General features: G+C 35.0%; 1 protein-coding gene and 1 pseudogene across 1 annotated transcript in view; one reads left to right on the top strand and one right to left on the bottom strand.

Moving 5' to 3' along the window:
* LOC127898709 (uncharacterized) overlaps positions 1-11891 on the bottom strand; it is a 44359-nt gene extending 32468 nt beyond the window's left edge. Inside the window, exon 1 of the mRNA XM_052439581.1 lies at positions 11742-11891. Within this exon, the coding sequence (XP_052295541.1) occupies positions 11742-11748 (7 nt within the window). The 5' untranslated portion in view covers positions 11749-11891. The remainder of the gene's footprint in view (positions 1-11741) is intronic.
* LOC127901787 (probable glutathione S-transferase parC) overlaps positions 1-16535 on the top strand; it is a 162200-nt pseudogene that overhangs the window by 32350 nt on the left and 113315 nt on the right.

Here is a 16535-nt window from a genome sequence, read left to right as displayed (position 1 = left end):
GCCGCGCCATATATTTTTGAACTAAACCATCTTCATTGTACTTGATTTTGAAGATCCATTTCAGCCCAATTGTTTCTTTTCCATTTGGCAAATTAACCATCTCCCAAGATTTATTTTTCACAATGGTGGCCATTTCCTCGTTCATTGCTTTGATCCAATCTTCATTTCTTGAGGCCTCCTCAAAGTCTTGAGGCTCACAAGAAAATAAAGCAAGTTCACATGACTCATAAATTTCTCTCATTGACTTTATCTTCCTTGGAGGACTTTCATCATCCGAAGAACTTTCTGCTGCTGAATTTGGAGAATTTGGTTCCAAATTATTTTGCTGTGAAGAATTTGGTGGAGATACAGGAGCTTCAAAAAAGCTAGATGCTTGAGATTGATCTTTTTCCCACTGCCAAGCTGATGCCTCATCAAATACAACATCTCTTGAGATAACAAGCTTATTTGTTGTAGGATTCAACAACCGATACCCTTTAGACTCATCACTATAGCCAATAAACAAATATTTTTCACCTTTTTCATCAAACTTCTCCCTGTTTTGAGCTGGAATAAGAGCATAAGCTGTGGAAAAGTCACATGTTTTCTATCCTATTTTTAAGGAAAAAAGATAGGGATAGAAAAGAAAAAAGATAGGGATAGAATTTCAGTTTTTTGATAGAGTTTGTTTCCTACTTTCTTGGTCTGCAGTTAGTTGTTTACTTTCCTACTCTTGCACGTTATGTAGTTTAGAATCTATATATGTATTATGTAATCCTATTGTAAAAAATAAGAAAATGAGATACATATTTCTTCAATAATTTTCTCATGGTATCAGAGCCGCTCTTTGATTCTTGGGTTTAGTTTTCAATTCTATTTGAATACCAATGTCAAAGAATAGCGAGCAAGAAACTTCTGAGTTATCTTCAGAGCAGTTGCAACGGCATCTACAACCATCAAGTTATGTTTCTAATGATAGTCCATCACTTCAGATCACAACCCATAAATTGAATGGTCAAAATTTTCTTCAGTGGTCCCAATCTGTGAAGATGTTTATCAGAGGTAAAGGGAAGATTGGTTACCTTACTGGTTCAATTAAAGAACCAGCTGAAGACGACCCAAAGTTTCAAACTTGGGATGCTGACAACTCAATGATCATGTCATGGTTAGTGAATTCAATGGAACAAGAAATAGGTCAAACTTACTTGTTTTTGCCAACAGCAAAAGATTTGTGGGATGCTGTCACTGAGACCTATTCTGATTTGGGAATTTCTGCTCAGATTTATAATCTAAAAACCAGAATTCGAGAAACCAAACAAGGTAGTCAAGGAGTGACTAAATACTACAATATTTTGAAGGGCTTATGGCAAGAGTTAGATCAGTACTATGATGGCGAGTGGGAATGTGCTGCTGATAGTGCTAAATACAAGAAGATGTTAGAAAAAGAGCGTGTATTTGAATTCTTAGCAGGTTTGAGTTCAGACCTTGATGAAGTCCCTGGGCGAGTACTTGGCAAGGAACCTCTTCCTTCTACCAGGGAAGTGTTTTCTTATGTAAGAAGAAAGGAAAGTAGAAAGAATGTGATGATGGGAGGTTCTTCAGCAGAGAACTCAGCCTTGATCTCTGTTACACTAGAAGCTCCACTGGTTGGTGGAACAAAAAACCTGAAGAAGAGTGATGAGAAGGATAGAGTTTGGTGTGATTATTGCCATAAGCCAAGACATACCAGAGATGCATGTTGGAAGCTTCATGGAAAACCTCCAAATCTGAAAAACAATAAATTATCTAGTAAACATAGTCGTGGTTTCCAAGTTGTTGGGGAGAATCAGCCGACAACCAATACTGGAGAAACCGAATCTCAATTCTTCACTAAAGAGCAGTTAGAGCAACTGTACATGTTTCTAAATCAGTCACAATCTCTCCCAAATCCTTCATCCTTTAGTTCTTTAGCCCAAAAAGGTAATAATTTCACTGCTCTGGGAGTTGTTTATGAGAAACAAGATCCATGGATCATCGATTCAGGAGCAACCGATCATATGACCAGCCATTCTAAATTATTTTCTTCATATATTCCATGTTCTAGTAGTCAAAAAATTAAAATTGTTGATGGTTCACTATCTTCCGTAGCAGGAAAAGGATTTATTCCTATCTCCACAAATTTGGTGTTAACATCTGTTCTTCATGTTCCTAATTTGTCTTGTAATCTTTTATCTGTTAGCAAAATTACCAAGGATCTTCATTGCATTGCTAAATTCTCTCCTTCCTATTGTGAATTTCAGGACCTGTGTTCGGGGAAGAAGATTGGCAGTGCTAGAGAGGTAGATGGTTTGTACTACTTCGAAGAGGATGTTAGTTTGTGTGGAGAAGCTCAGGCAGCAAATAATGAAGTAACTTTCTCTATTGAAGATGAAATAATGTTGTGGCATCTCCGATTAGGTCATCCTAGTTTTTCTTATTTACAACATTTGTTTCCTTTACTGTTCAAGAATAAAAATCCTTCTTTGTTTCAGTGTGAAATTTGTGTATTGTCCAAACATCATCGTGCATCTTTTCCTTCACAGCCGTATAAAAAATCTGCACCTTTTTCTCTTATACACAGTGATATTTGGGGACCCTCACGTGTTACAAACATTTCGGGGGCTAAATGGTTCATAACTTTTATTGATGACCACACTCGTGTTTGTTGGGTGTACTTGCTTAAAGAAAAATCGACACCTATTAGAAGTTGCACGCTCTCTTATGTTCACAAATAGAGTGCCAAAACAGTTTTGGGGTGAAGCCATTCTCACAACATCATACTTGATAAATCGTATGCCTACCCGAATCTTTAATTTTCAGTCTCCATTAAATGTTTTCACAAAATTCTATCCCTATGCTAAGGTTTTCACATCTTTACCACCAAAGATTTTTGGATGCATTGCTTTTGTTCACGTTCATAAACAGAACAGGAGCAAACTTGATCCTAGGGCTTTAAAATGTGTATTTCTTGGCTATTCTCCTACTCAAAAAGGCTACAAATGTTATGATCCATTGTCTAACAAATTCTTCGTCACAATGGATGTTACATTTTTTGAAAATAGGTCTTTCTTTCCCAAAACTTCTCTTCAGGGGGAGGATCATACTCAGGAAGATCATTTTTGGGAATTATCTCTTCCAATGCCTATTATGTCTTGTGTACCTCCTGTTCCTTCTACAATGCCATCAATTGTGAATAATGAAAAATCATTAGAGAGAGTTCCAGAACCAGAGCTTCAAGTCTACACACGACGGAATTCGAAAAGGTCAAATCATCATTCCTCTCCTCACTGCCAAGACTCGGATCCAAACACAGGCAACTTGGAACTTGCAGGTAACATTCATTCTAATCCTATTTCAGAATCTGTTTTAGAAACTACAAATGATCTAGATGTTCCAATTGCACAACGGACAGGAACTAGGTCTTGTACTCTTCATCCAATTTCTAAGTATGTGTCATATCATAGATTATCTCCATTTTTTAGAGCTTTTACAGCTAACCTGTCTGTTATAGCAATTCCAAAATCTGTACAAGATGCTCTTTCTATTCCAGAATGGAGAGATGCTGTGTATGCAGAGATGAGAGCTCTAGAAAAAAACAAAACTTGGGAACTAGTCAAGTTACCAGAAGGAAAAAAACCAGTGGGTTGCAAGTGGATTTTTACAGTTAAATACAGAGCAGATGGGTCACTTGAGCGGTACAAAGCTAGGCTCGTCGCGAAAGGTTTTACACAAACATACGGCATTGACTACCAAGAAACATTTGCTCCCGTGGCAAAGATGAATTCCATTCGGGTTTTGTTGTCTCTTGCAGCAAGCCTAGGATGGCAACTACAACAGTTAGACGTTAAGAATGCGTTCCTTAATGGAGAGCTTGAAGAGGAGGTATATATGGATCTACCACCAGGTTTTGAGAATGAATATGGTATTGAAAAAGTGTGCAAGCTGAAGAGATCACTTTACGGCTTAAAACAATCTCCTCGAGCTTGGTTTGACAGATTTACGAAATCTGTTCGTAGCTTTGGATATTTACAGAGTCAAGCAGATCATACAATGTTTTTTAAACACTTCACTGATGGTAGTGTTGTGATCGTCATTGTATATGTAGACGATATCATCTTGACTGGAAGCAATGTAATAGAAATGGAAAATCTCAAGAAGGTTCTTGCTAGAGAATTTGAGATGAAGGATCTTGGACCCTTAAGATATTTTTTGGGCATGGAAATTGCAAGATCCAGTAAAGGCATTTTTGTTTCTCAAAGGAAATATACTTTAGACTTGCTCAAGGAAACTGGCATGTTGGGATGCAAACCTGGAGACACTCCTATTGATCCTTATCACAAATTGGGATATGCAATTGAAGGCAAATCAGTGGATAGAGAAAGTTACCAAAGGTTGGTTGGTAAGTTGATATACTTGTCTCATACTAGGCCAGACATAGCCTTTGCAGTAAGTGTTATTAGTCAATTTATGCACTCTCCATGTAAAGAGCACTTGGAAGCTGTTTACAAGGTTCTCAAGTACCTAAAAAAAAACTCCAGGAAAAGGTCTGCTATTCAAGAAAAATAACAATCTGCAAGTTGAAGTATATACTGATGCAGATTGGGCTGGATCTGTTATTGATAGAAGGTCAACTTCAGGGTATTGCACATTTGTGGGAGGAAACTTGGTAACTTGGAGGAGTAAGAAGCAATCAGTGGTTGCAAGAAGCAGTGCCGAAGCTGAATTTAAAGCAGTAGCACATGGTATTTGTGAACTTTTGTGGTTAAAGAAGCTACTTGAAGAATTGAAGATTATTATTGATGTTCCTATGAAGTTGTATTGTGACAACAAGGCAGCAATAAACATTGCTCATAACCCTGTTCATCATGACAGAACTAAACATGTTGAAGTGGATCGTCATTTTATCAAGGAGAAAATAGAAAGTGGTTTGATATGCATGACCTTTGTTCCAACAACAAAGCAGCTAGCCGATATTCTTACTAAAGGACTTCATAAATCAAGCTTTGAGTCACTAACTAGCAAGCTGGGAATGATTGATATCTTCGAACCAGCTTGAGGGGGAGTGTGGAAAAGTCACATGTTTTCTATCCTATTTTTAAGGAAAAAAGATAGGGATAGAAAAGAAAAAAGATAGGGATAGAATTTCAGTTTTTTGATAGAGTTTGTTTCCTACTTTCTTGGTCTGCAGTTAGTTGTTTACTTTCCTACTCTTGCACGTTATGTAGTTTAGAATCTATATATGTATTATGTAATCCTATTGTAAAAAATAAGAAAATGAGATACATATTTCTTCAATAATTTTCTCATAAGCAATACTCCCAAAAATCTTCAAGTGATCAACGGTTGGCTTTCGGTTGTGCCAAGCTTCAAATGGAGTTTTGTCTCTAATAGCTTTTGTAGGAGACCTGTTGAGGATATACACTGCTGTATGACATGCTTCTGCCCATAAGTTATTAGGAATGTCTTTGCCTTTTAACATGCTTCTTGCCATCTCTACAATGGTACGGTTCTTCCATTCTGCGACTCCGTTTTGTTGTGGACTTCGGCTGATAGTAAGTTGTCTTTGAATTCCATTATCCCTGCAATAATTCATTAATGGAGTGTAGATAAATTCACCACCACGATCAATTCTCAAGGTCTTCATTTTCCATCCACTTTGCCTTTCTGCAAGAGCTTTAAACTGAAGAAAAATTGAGAAAGCTTCTGCTTTTTCATTCAAAAGATAAATCCACATCATCCTTGTATAGTCATCAACAAAAAGAATGAAATATCTCCTGTTATTGAGAGAGAGAGTCCTTGTAGGACCACAAATATCAGCATGCACCAACTCCAACGGAGCTTTGGCTCTCCATGAATTTTTAGGAAATGGAAGTCTATGCATTTTTCCATATATACAGCCCTCGCAAACTTTTTCATATCTTCCAACATCAGGTAGGCCAATCACCATGTTCTTTTGTTTGAGCAAATTCAGCCCTTTATAGTTTAAATGGCCATATCTGAGATGCCATAAATTTGACAAATCTGAATTTTCAGTTTTGAGAGCAACATTCTCATCAAGTGGCATAACAAGAGGAAAAACTTTGTTCTTTGACATTTCAACAACAGCCACTGTGTGATTATTAGTTTTATCAATAATTTTGCATTTCTCATCATCAAAATAAATTGAAAAACCCTTTTGAATTAGCTGCTCCACACTCAAGAGGTTTTGAGTTAAATTTGGAACATAAAGAACGTCAGAAATAAGCTTTTTGTTACCTCCCTTTGTATGGACAGCAATAGTGCCTTTTCCCACAACTTTCTGCATCTTTCCATCTCCAAGCTTCACTTGCGAATTAAAACTTTGGTCAAGGCTGATGAAAATGTCACGTTCTCCAGTCATGTGGTTGCTGCAGCCGCTATCCAAGTACCACAAATTATATGATTCACGTTCAGCACCTTTACTTGAATAAAACAAGTAATCTCCATCACCTTCTTTTGTAAAATTTGCCTCATTTTTTCCTTTCTTATTTTGATACCAGCAATCCCTTTGAGAATGGTTAGGAATGCGACACCTTGTGCATTTATAACGACAATCTTTTGATTCATGATTAGACCGATTACAAATGATGCACTGAGAATCTGAATTTTGCTGTGAATTCCCTCTGTCATTTTTCCACTTGTTGCAGTTGTCGTTCTGTTCTCTTTTCCCTTTGCCACGCTGTCCGTTTCTTTGAGACGAGCCTCTGTTCTTCTGGTCTTTCTTACTGCTTTTATTCTGATTTGAGTTATTAATCTTTGACTGAAAAGCTTGCTCTGTAGGCTGACTTGAAGGTCGATTGATTCTTTGCTCATGAGACCGTAATGATCTTGACAAATCTGAAAAAGTCATCTTGGACAAATCCCTTGATTCTTCAATGGCTGCTGCTACATGATCAAACTTTGGAGGAAGACATCTCAGCACCTTTTCATTCACCTTCTTGTCTTCAATGGAGTCCTCGCAACCTTTAATCTGGTTCACAATCTCAGTAACTCTACTGCAAAAATCCTGAACTCCATCACTGTCTTTCATTGATAAATTATCGAACTCTTTCCACAAAGTCTATAACTTGATGGTGACTGCCTTTTCGGAACCTTGAAATTCTTGTTTTAAGATTTCCCAAGCATTTTTGGCCTTTTTGACACCAAATATTATGGGGAAAATTGACTTACTAACACCTTGCTGGATATATCGAAGTGCCGTGGCATTTCTCTGTATGTTTTCTTTGTACTGCTGTTGATGTGCTGGAGTCCAATCTGAAGAACTTGCAGATTCTGGTGGTTCAGCATATCCATCTTCAACAACATCCCATAAATTTTGAGAGAGGAAAAAGGTTTCCATTTGATTACTCCAATATTCATAATGTACCCCTTCAAATATTGGAACTTGACTGGGAGCATATGAAAATAATGTGGGTAGGGTATTTGATGTCATTTTGAGGGTGTTTTGGAAAAGCTCTGATACCAAATTTGTTGGGTGCAAGCGGAAGTGCAGAAAATCTTTTTATTTAAGAACAGAGTATTTTGTTGGAAATTACTGAAATTTTATTGCTTAATTCATTTTTTCGTTTCTCTCTTCCTTTTCATACAACCAGAGTTCTATATTTATATGCATTATAGACAACTCTCGAGATTACATTAATCATGCTTTACATTTCCAAAGCCACATTGCAAACATCAATTCTACCCTTTACTTCACGTTGAAAAATAAACCAAATAACCCTTCAAACTTCTTGCTCAATTTACTAGATTACTAATTATATCTCAACAGAGATTAACAAAATTTGATTAGCATTAACAAATTCCATCAACATAAAGTAAAACATAATGCTAACTTATTATAAGATGATGAGATTTATGGAGAAACCTGATATGATCTGACTTGCTTTAAGAGGGCTTCAGAGCACATTGTAAGATCTCCTTTACTTTTAAGCCACCTTGCATATAATCCCCACATATCTGCACTACTCTCACTTCGAACTACCTATGCCATACAGAGAAACATGAAACATAAGCTTAAAAAAAAAAAAGAAAGGATGTTCTTCCCTCATGTGGCTTGATTTAATTTGCATATCACTTTGATTATTTTCACACAATTTAAGCCCAAAATTTTGGCATCCCAATTCCTGCAAGCACTAAAATAGTAAACTGCTGCATAGATACGTCCAAATGATTTGCAAAAATGACCAATTTTGTCTAGAAATTCAGATACTATGGCTAATATTTGCCCTATTCCTAATTATAACAGTACTATCTAGTTCTTAGCATTTGCAGCAACTAAATTCACTCATCAAGGGATTATGGAACCATATAAAATTTATATAGAACAACTGCAACAAGAAAGTCAAAACAAAGTAAACCAAATATGGGAAGCATACTCTTGCAGATAGAAGATGAACTTGATTGACACCATATTAAAGAATACAGAGCAAGAGGATGGAATGCCATGATGACAAAGAAAAGAGCATACAAGCAAGCAATATTGTTCCAAGCTTCCCCATTGTCTGGATCAAGTTGAACAGCCCGAGCAAACCCATCCAGAGCCTTTTCAACATCCCGAGCCTGTATTTATATTTCAGCCGAGAGTTTCAGAAACTTGGGGCAAAAGGATAAGAAATCTCTCCAAACTAAACACATACTAATACAAAAATAAGATACCTTCAATGCAGCAGCACCAAGAGCAAATCAGCCATCCAGATAAAAAGAATTCAAGGCCATGGCAGCCTCCCTGAGACAAAACCAAGGGTAAATTGTCATTCAGCCGTATCAGTTGTCAATGCTGCAAATTACTGTGTGGCAGAAAGAGAAGTAAAGCATTAAAGCAACATACCAAAGGATTTTAGATGTCTTGTACTCCCCTCTATTGTATGCACTAGAAGCTAGAGACCTGCGATTCACATAAAGATATGTTAACTAAAAAATGATCATGGTACAAGCATAATGTGAACTACATTTTCTCTGTGCAACAAATATCACCTTAGCTCGAGCTGACTTATCATTCGAAAATTCCAAAGCTTTTTCATAGCAGGCATCATTATTTGTAACATCACCTAATGAACACCTACTAAATGTATCACAAGTCAGCAACCCACAATTCAACTCATCATTCTGGCTACATTATCACCAGAAGTTATAAGAAACAAACGGCAGTGAAGAGACCGAGATAAGGTCAAGTAACAGTTGTCTTTCAACCATGTTTTTTTTTTTTTTTTTTTCCCTTCTTTCTAAACAAATGGGTCAATAATCAAAAGATATCATATTATAATTACATGCATATATCCATTATAAGAAATCAGTGTAGAAAATCTTTATTGTTTAAATTGTGGCCACATATTCAAATGTCTAGCACCAAATATTCTCAAAAAGGATATGATTTTCAGAATTCACTTGATGGTCCCGCATCTCAACCATTTCACGGCACCGGGTGCATCAGAATCATCTAAAATGCAGGCAGGGAAGAGGATAAGTGGAAAACAGCCTCCTGATGCTTCCTTCACACCCCCCCACCCCCCCCCGGGGCCGCCCCTCCTTTTCTAGTTTAGAATGCAATATTCTTCGGCAAAACTTATCTTTTAGATAATACTGTTGAAGATAATATAGGACCCAGGTGCAGAACCGTCAGAAGACTAACAATAAATGTCAGAATATGAGTATAAAATCTACTGACTCAAATGCTAGACCAAAAGCAATCAGTAAGAATGCACAGTGAGCTTTTAAATCGGCTACAGCAAGCAAAAGATAAAATTAAAAGGATTCATTTTCTTCTGACAATATCCTTACATCCAATGAACAATTACCCCTAGATTGCAATAAGTGACATCAACAATGGATTTAACTGAAATGAGAAGTAACTATAAAATGGATCACAGAAAAGGCTCATCAACAAACCATAATCTAGGGTCATTAGGCTTTTCAGACAGCCTTGCTTTTATTAGTTCAACAGCTGCTGTTTTCTTCCCCAATAGGCTGTTTTTTACATCATACACAAAACCAACTCCCATTAGCAACACTAAAGAGAGAGAAAGAGAGAGATAGACAGAGAGATTAGGTTAATGGTTTCTATTACATCATACCAGTTGCAGTATTAGATTATCCGACAACTCCAGATCCTCAAAAATTTTAATAGCCTCTCCAATCAAGCCACAGCTTACTAAAAGTTTAGCATATTCCCTAAAATCAAGAAAAATCGAAATAGACAAATTATAAAGAGAATAAACAGAGCAATTAAACTCTAACCAAATCAACATATGTCAAATAAGATATGAAACAATGACAGCATAATGATAGTTGGCAAAATGACAAGAAAATTAAATCACAATCATTCAAAGATGCAGAAGAAATAGTTTTACTTTCGCAGCAGGAATAGTTGGAACGCAAATCACATAACAAAAGGGAATACTTTGAGTCACACCGGGAGAAGAATTAGAAATGCCCTCAACCTGAAACAAAGCAAAATATGATGGTAAGCAACCATTAAAAATCTTGAACCAGAATACAGGATAGCACATGAAATCACTTGTGAAGTGAAAAGCAAAGATGCAAGTACCTAATCTCTCTAGACAATTAAATCAAACGATGAATGGGATATCTAGCGATATAAGGGAGAGAAACCTAGTCTTGATTAGCAGCTTAGAAAAAGCAAAGAAGCTTTTGGGTCCAATAAAGTACTAGCTGCAGAAAGTTTGGAATCTTCTATAGATGGATAAGCAACTCTTGTCAATTTGAATGAAAATGATTTAGGTAACAAAATATTTAAGAAGAAAAGGCTCACAGATCATACCAGTTTGTCCATCATCTCTAAAGCACGCCCTTCTGTACGACTACCGGTGGACTCCCGTCTAATACATAAGAGATCACAGAAAAACTTTAGCTGAAAGATGGAAAAATCATGTGAGAATCAGAAGTACCACTTCAGAATATGAGATTTAAAATCAAGAAAAACTGATGCTGTATTATATATATACTTACAATGAAGCATGACGACTGCTGTGAATCAATTGCCTCTATGTATGGAGCCATATCCCATCCTGAATCAGAAAAATAACTATAAATCAGCAAATGACCAAATCAACACATCCAAAAAGTAGCACACAATCAGAGGGAAACTGATGCCTCCAAAAGCTTTTTCAAGGTCAAGTATTTACTTAGTTACAGACCAACATCAAGGGGCTAACATGGGATCCCTTCAAGGCCTACTGATTAGGTGAATATCTAATACATTCCCCAACTAGAGAAGTCATAAAGAGAAAGAAAAAAAACAATGCACTTTTGGTTTTCATATGTTCCATGTTTGGAACTGGGGTTGAGTTCAGCAAAGCTGCTGCAACATCCATTCTCATTGCTTCTTTAAGTATCATTAGAGTAAGACTTTCGGGAACATAGTGTTCATTCTCAAATTACTTAAGGGACATGTTGACCTCATCAGCAAGCTTTTCAACTAGCTCAGCTTTGTGGAACAAAGCATTTGGTATCCAGACGTGGAACAAAGCATTCGGCATCCAGAAATAACACCCGTAAAAGGCATGTGAATAATGAGGATATTAAGATGGATGTACAGGGATACAACTACAGAAATTGTGCTCAGTTATCATCTGTAATGCAATCTCTTATCATCAATCTACTAAAGGAATTATTACTGAGAATGATTTAAAAATTAAATAGCAATATGCTTAACATCTTATGGCCTTTAACAAGAGGACTACACACCGCCCAACCATAAAACAACTTACTTTTCATTTCATCTTGCCGTGAGCTCGTTTCTATTAGAAGGCACCTCGACAAGATCACTGCCTGTTGGATTGCCTTTAAATGGGCTGCTGAGCCACCAGCGTGAATGCATTGGACTCCAGATTCAGATTCGTGACTATTCCCCAATAATTTTGGGGCCACAAAAACATCAGAGGCATCACCGAAGAATCATGTGTATGAATGACTTGGTTTATTGAAGGGCAAACATCCTTCTAATTGTTCTCTACACCCTATTATTAAGGAAAAAAAATATTATGAATTTATTAAAATAAATGTGAATGTTCATAACATATATTTTTTTCTCTCCCTATTATCTTCCACTAGCAACTCTTGACTTTTCTATAAATCCCACTATCTCGCAAGGAATTATAATCCATAATGTTTTCATTAATTTCATGTAATAATTATGTAACTCTAAAAGGAGTTCATCTCTTTGTTTGGTACACACATGGAATGGGTAAAATTTTTTTATAATATATGCTCTCTCATTTTACTCTTTATCTTGTGTTACTTTTTTATTTTTCATCGCTGGCTAATAACTTTTCTAATAAAAAATTCTAACTCAAGTAGACCCTAATCTCAAGTCCTAATATCTTTTTTATTTGTATTAACAACTATTATTTTAAAAAAAAAGGAAAAAAATATTACTAGATGGAAAAAAATTACTAACTTTCATAAAAAAAAAATTATGTGGACAATTGACATTACTATTTAATTGTTATTGAAAAAAATTAATTAATTAATCATATATCATTGGAATAATATTTATGTGCGGCGGTGATATATATAATTCGATTGTGGTGTCTGCAAGCATATGATCGATTTTCTCCTGTATTTATACTATTTTGATTAATTTAATTTTAAGTATTTACTCATGAATGTGTGTTCGCATCTAATTAATCAGGATCAAACTTCAATTTCTGCTTAAATAAACATCAATTAAACACGTCAACGCAAGGGTGAGTGTATAAGAAGAATCATTAGGATTATATTTGATTGTTTGTAACTCCATCATCATTCTGACTTTACTGATTAACTTGTACAATGGAGAGACTACAAAAATTTTGGACATCGATGGGGCATCACTTCAAGTTCAAAAATTGAAGGAAGAGCTCATCAACAAGTGGCGAAGGAGAGTGTGGGCTAAGCTGGCTTTTACCTCAGCCAAATTTAGGGAAAAAGTTTTTCCTTTTATTTACAAAACTATCACTACTTCAATTTTACAAAATTGCCACTACTGTATATTACGAAATTGCTAGTGTTGTGATTCATTGAAGGATTTTACTAGGTCACAATCACCATTGCAATTTCCAAAATTGCCAATTTCAGCTCCTGCGTTCTTTTAATTTTTTAAGTCACATTCTTTCTTTTTGGGAGACTTTTAATGTAACAACTTATAGTATTAGCCTCCTTTTTGTTATTGTGGTAGGGCAGTTACTGCAATACTAAAGTACTTAGTAAATACTTTATATTTACTATTGTAATTTTAAAGTTAAGTTTATTTTTAATCTGAAATTATATTTATCACACTCTATCAACTTTTATTTCGTAATTACAATTTTCTTTCCATACGAACCATAGTTTTTAGTTTACAATACTTTAATACCAAATAAGAGCTTAATGTATTCGAAATCAACAACTAGGAAATTAAAGCTTCTCCATAAAACTTACTGAGAGGATGTGTCAACACAGAAAATTTGTTTGCACAAAAAATTCTATTCATATCCGCATTGCATTTTCCAACAAAAATTAACTTGATAACATGGAGAATTCAAAAGGCTTTGCCCATCAAACTATCAATGGAAATGAATATCACTTCAGGCTAAGAAGTTGGAGAAATATTTATATGGAACTAGCACACTATCTGAGCATGTTATTTTAGAAGGTTTGATGAGTTTTATAATGGGATTATATATATGTTGGTTAAAAATCACCATATGCATTAAAGAGCATAAGTCCCACTACGAAACCCACCATAGCTTCCTAAACAATGAGTTCCTAATGATTAGGGATGGTAAATATCCAATTATGGATGGATAATATCCATCCAAACACAAATCCATAATTATCCATAATGGATATATCCATATCCATATCTAATATTTAATATTGGACATGGATATGGATTTTATCCATATAGCTATGGAGATCCATGGATAGCCATGGATATTTTATTTTTATTATATAAAAATAATAACATAAAATAGTTAAAATTCCAATATCAAATTTGGCTATTAAATTATTTATATTAGTAATAATATATATATATAAAATAAAATGGTGGTTCGGTGGTCGGTGGCGGCGGTCCGGCGAATTCCGGCGGAGATCCAGTGACCTTCTGGCCAAGCCGATGGTATTCTGGCGACCTTCCAGCAAGATCCGGTGGTGGTCCGGCGATATCCAACGGTGGTCCGGCAAGGTCCGATGGTGGTCCGGCGACATTTCGGTGGAGGTCCATTTATAATATTAAATAATAAAATAAAATAATTATTAATAGTATCAAATAAGTTAAAAAATTAAAGGGTAATTTTGAAAACTTTAGTTTTTAATATAAGAGGAATTTAAATTTTTCACTAGTTAATATAATATTTTTACAATTGTTTGTTTATTATATTTTTTATTTTTAATTTTATAAAATTAAAACTTTTTAAACTTGTGTTGGGTTAAACATATATCCATTGGGTAAAAATAATTATCCATATCCATCTATATCCATCTGGATATAATTTTAAAATATCCATTTCAAGATCCAAAAAATTTTGGATGGATATTATCCGATCCAATTAGATGGATATTGTGGATATCCATTATGGAGCGATCCAATTGCCATCCCTACTAATGCTAAATTGGTGGCCAAACCCATATAAATTTTTCTCCTAAAATTTCAAGTTCAATAATTAGCTTAGGTGATGTTCTTAATCTTCATATTATTCTATACATGATTAGCAAATCTTGTCGAAGCCTTATAATATTTTCTAATTTTTATTATTATGTTTTAATCAAATGGTAACTAAATTTCTTTCAAATGCTAGTTTTCTTGTGCTCAACCCATGAAATTTTACCAACAAAACTATATAGCACCATAGCCTTATATTAATGCAAAACAAAATGACTATTCAATAACATATCAAGTATTTTTCATATTTTGACCTATTTGCAAAGTTTTGAAGTTTGATCACTGAAAATTTACAAGTTTTCAAAATATAATCGGCCTGATACGACCTGAATCCCGAATTTTTGGAAAAAGTTTTGATCAGTCTCAAAACAGACGCCTTCAAATTTGGGTGACTAAACAAATGTGGGTGCATTAGATATATCTAAGAATAAATGGTCATTGTCTAGTGAAATTCCATGCAGTGTAGGCCGTTGCATTACATTGAAACAACTCATCATTTTCTTCCAAGGGAAAATTCCTTCTATCATTGAGTTCTTTTTGTTTGCTCCAAGAGAAATTTTTGCGAAAATGATGAATTTGACTTTCGTGAAATTCTTGAAAATTAACGTAACATACGTCGGAGTTTTATATAATTATTCATTTATCATTTCAAAAATATTTTGGGCATCATTTAATTGAGATGGTAAAATCCTTTCTCTTAAAAATAAAGTAGGTAATAGAACCCGCTTAGCGTTTTTGAAAAAAGAATTTAGTATTATCCTTTTTTTTTCTTATTCTACTTTTAACGATTTATTCTATTCGATTAAGAATCAAGACTTCCAAAAAAAATGAAAAAAAAAATAAAGCAAAGCTAAAACCAAAAAGACTTTTTTAATTATTTAAAATTGCATTAACTAAATTAACACCACGGAAATAGAAGTGCCATAGATGCACGTTGTCTAAGCTAAAACCTTAGAAACCTGAGGCTGATATATCACCGCGATGCCACCTGGAGAAGGAGCAGAAGATGCATCACAGTAGTCTCTCAGTATGTTCCCTTCTTCGACAGTGAATCCGAGAGAGGTGAGCATTGCAGGCCAATAATTACAGGTGATGATATCAATAGTGTGGCAACAGTCAGGGCCAATATCAGCCTGGCTATTAAAGAAGAATATAAAAATCTCATTTGAGCATGATTTCAGCTCCATTAACGCGTTCCAGCACTCTGTTAGCCTCCGCTCGCTTCAAGTCTTGTTGCAAGATCGTAGCCTGGTTTCATATTGTTGTTGAGGCTATCATTCATGCTAGTTGCATTTGCAATATTTGCCATGATCAAGCAAGTGAGGGCCAAAATGAAAAACACATGTTTTAGAGCCATTGCTATTTTCTGTTCTTTTAGGTTGCGTTTATATTTACGTGGGAGTGATTAAAAATGTTTATAAATTATTGCTTAATTTATGATCAAGAAGGTTTCAATTAAAGAAGATAGTGGGTATTTTGATGAACTGTTACATATTGATTGTGTAATAATAGTCAAATTAATTATGAGAAGATGAAAAGTCAAATCTGAAAGAAAATTTCTCTATTTATTAGATAATAAAGAATATACAAAGATGAGAAATAGTGATGCCACCTCACCTCTTCAAGTCCCATCATTCAGTTGGTGGGGATTTACCTAGTAAACTAAGTTCTACACGTTATGTTTTAATTGACTGGTTAAAACCATTCCCCATGTGTTCCACAATTGCTTATGTTTTCTAAAATTTTCCTTCAAATTTCGGTCAAAATGACATTAATTTGAAACAAAGAAACCTTGCGTGAGGGTAGGACAAAGAAAATATTTGGTGCTTTTGAAATACCACATTACAAAATTAATGTGAAGCTTCTATCTGATTAATGA

Source organism: Citrus sinensis, chromosome 4 (genome assembly GCF_022201045.2).
Source record: "Citrus sinensis cultivar Valencia sweet orange chromosome 4, DVS_A1.0, whole genome shotgun sequence".
NCBI classification, from domain to species: Eukaryota; Viridiplantae; Streptophyta; class Magnoliopsida; order Sapindales; family Rutaceae; genus Citrus; species Citrus sinensis.
The sequence above is the reverse complement of the archived record's forward strand: the minus strand, read 5'-3'. Positions and strand labels throughout refer to the sequence as shown.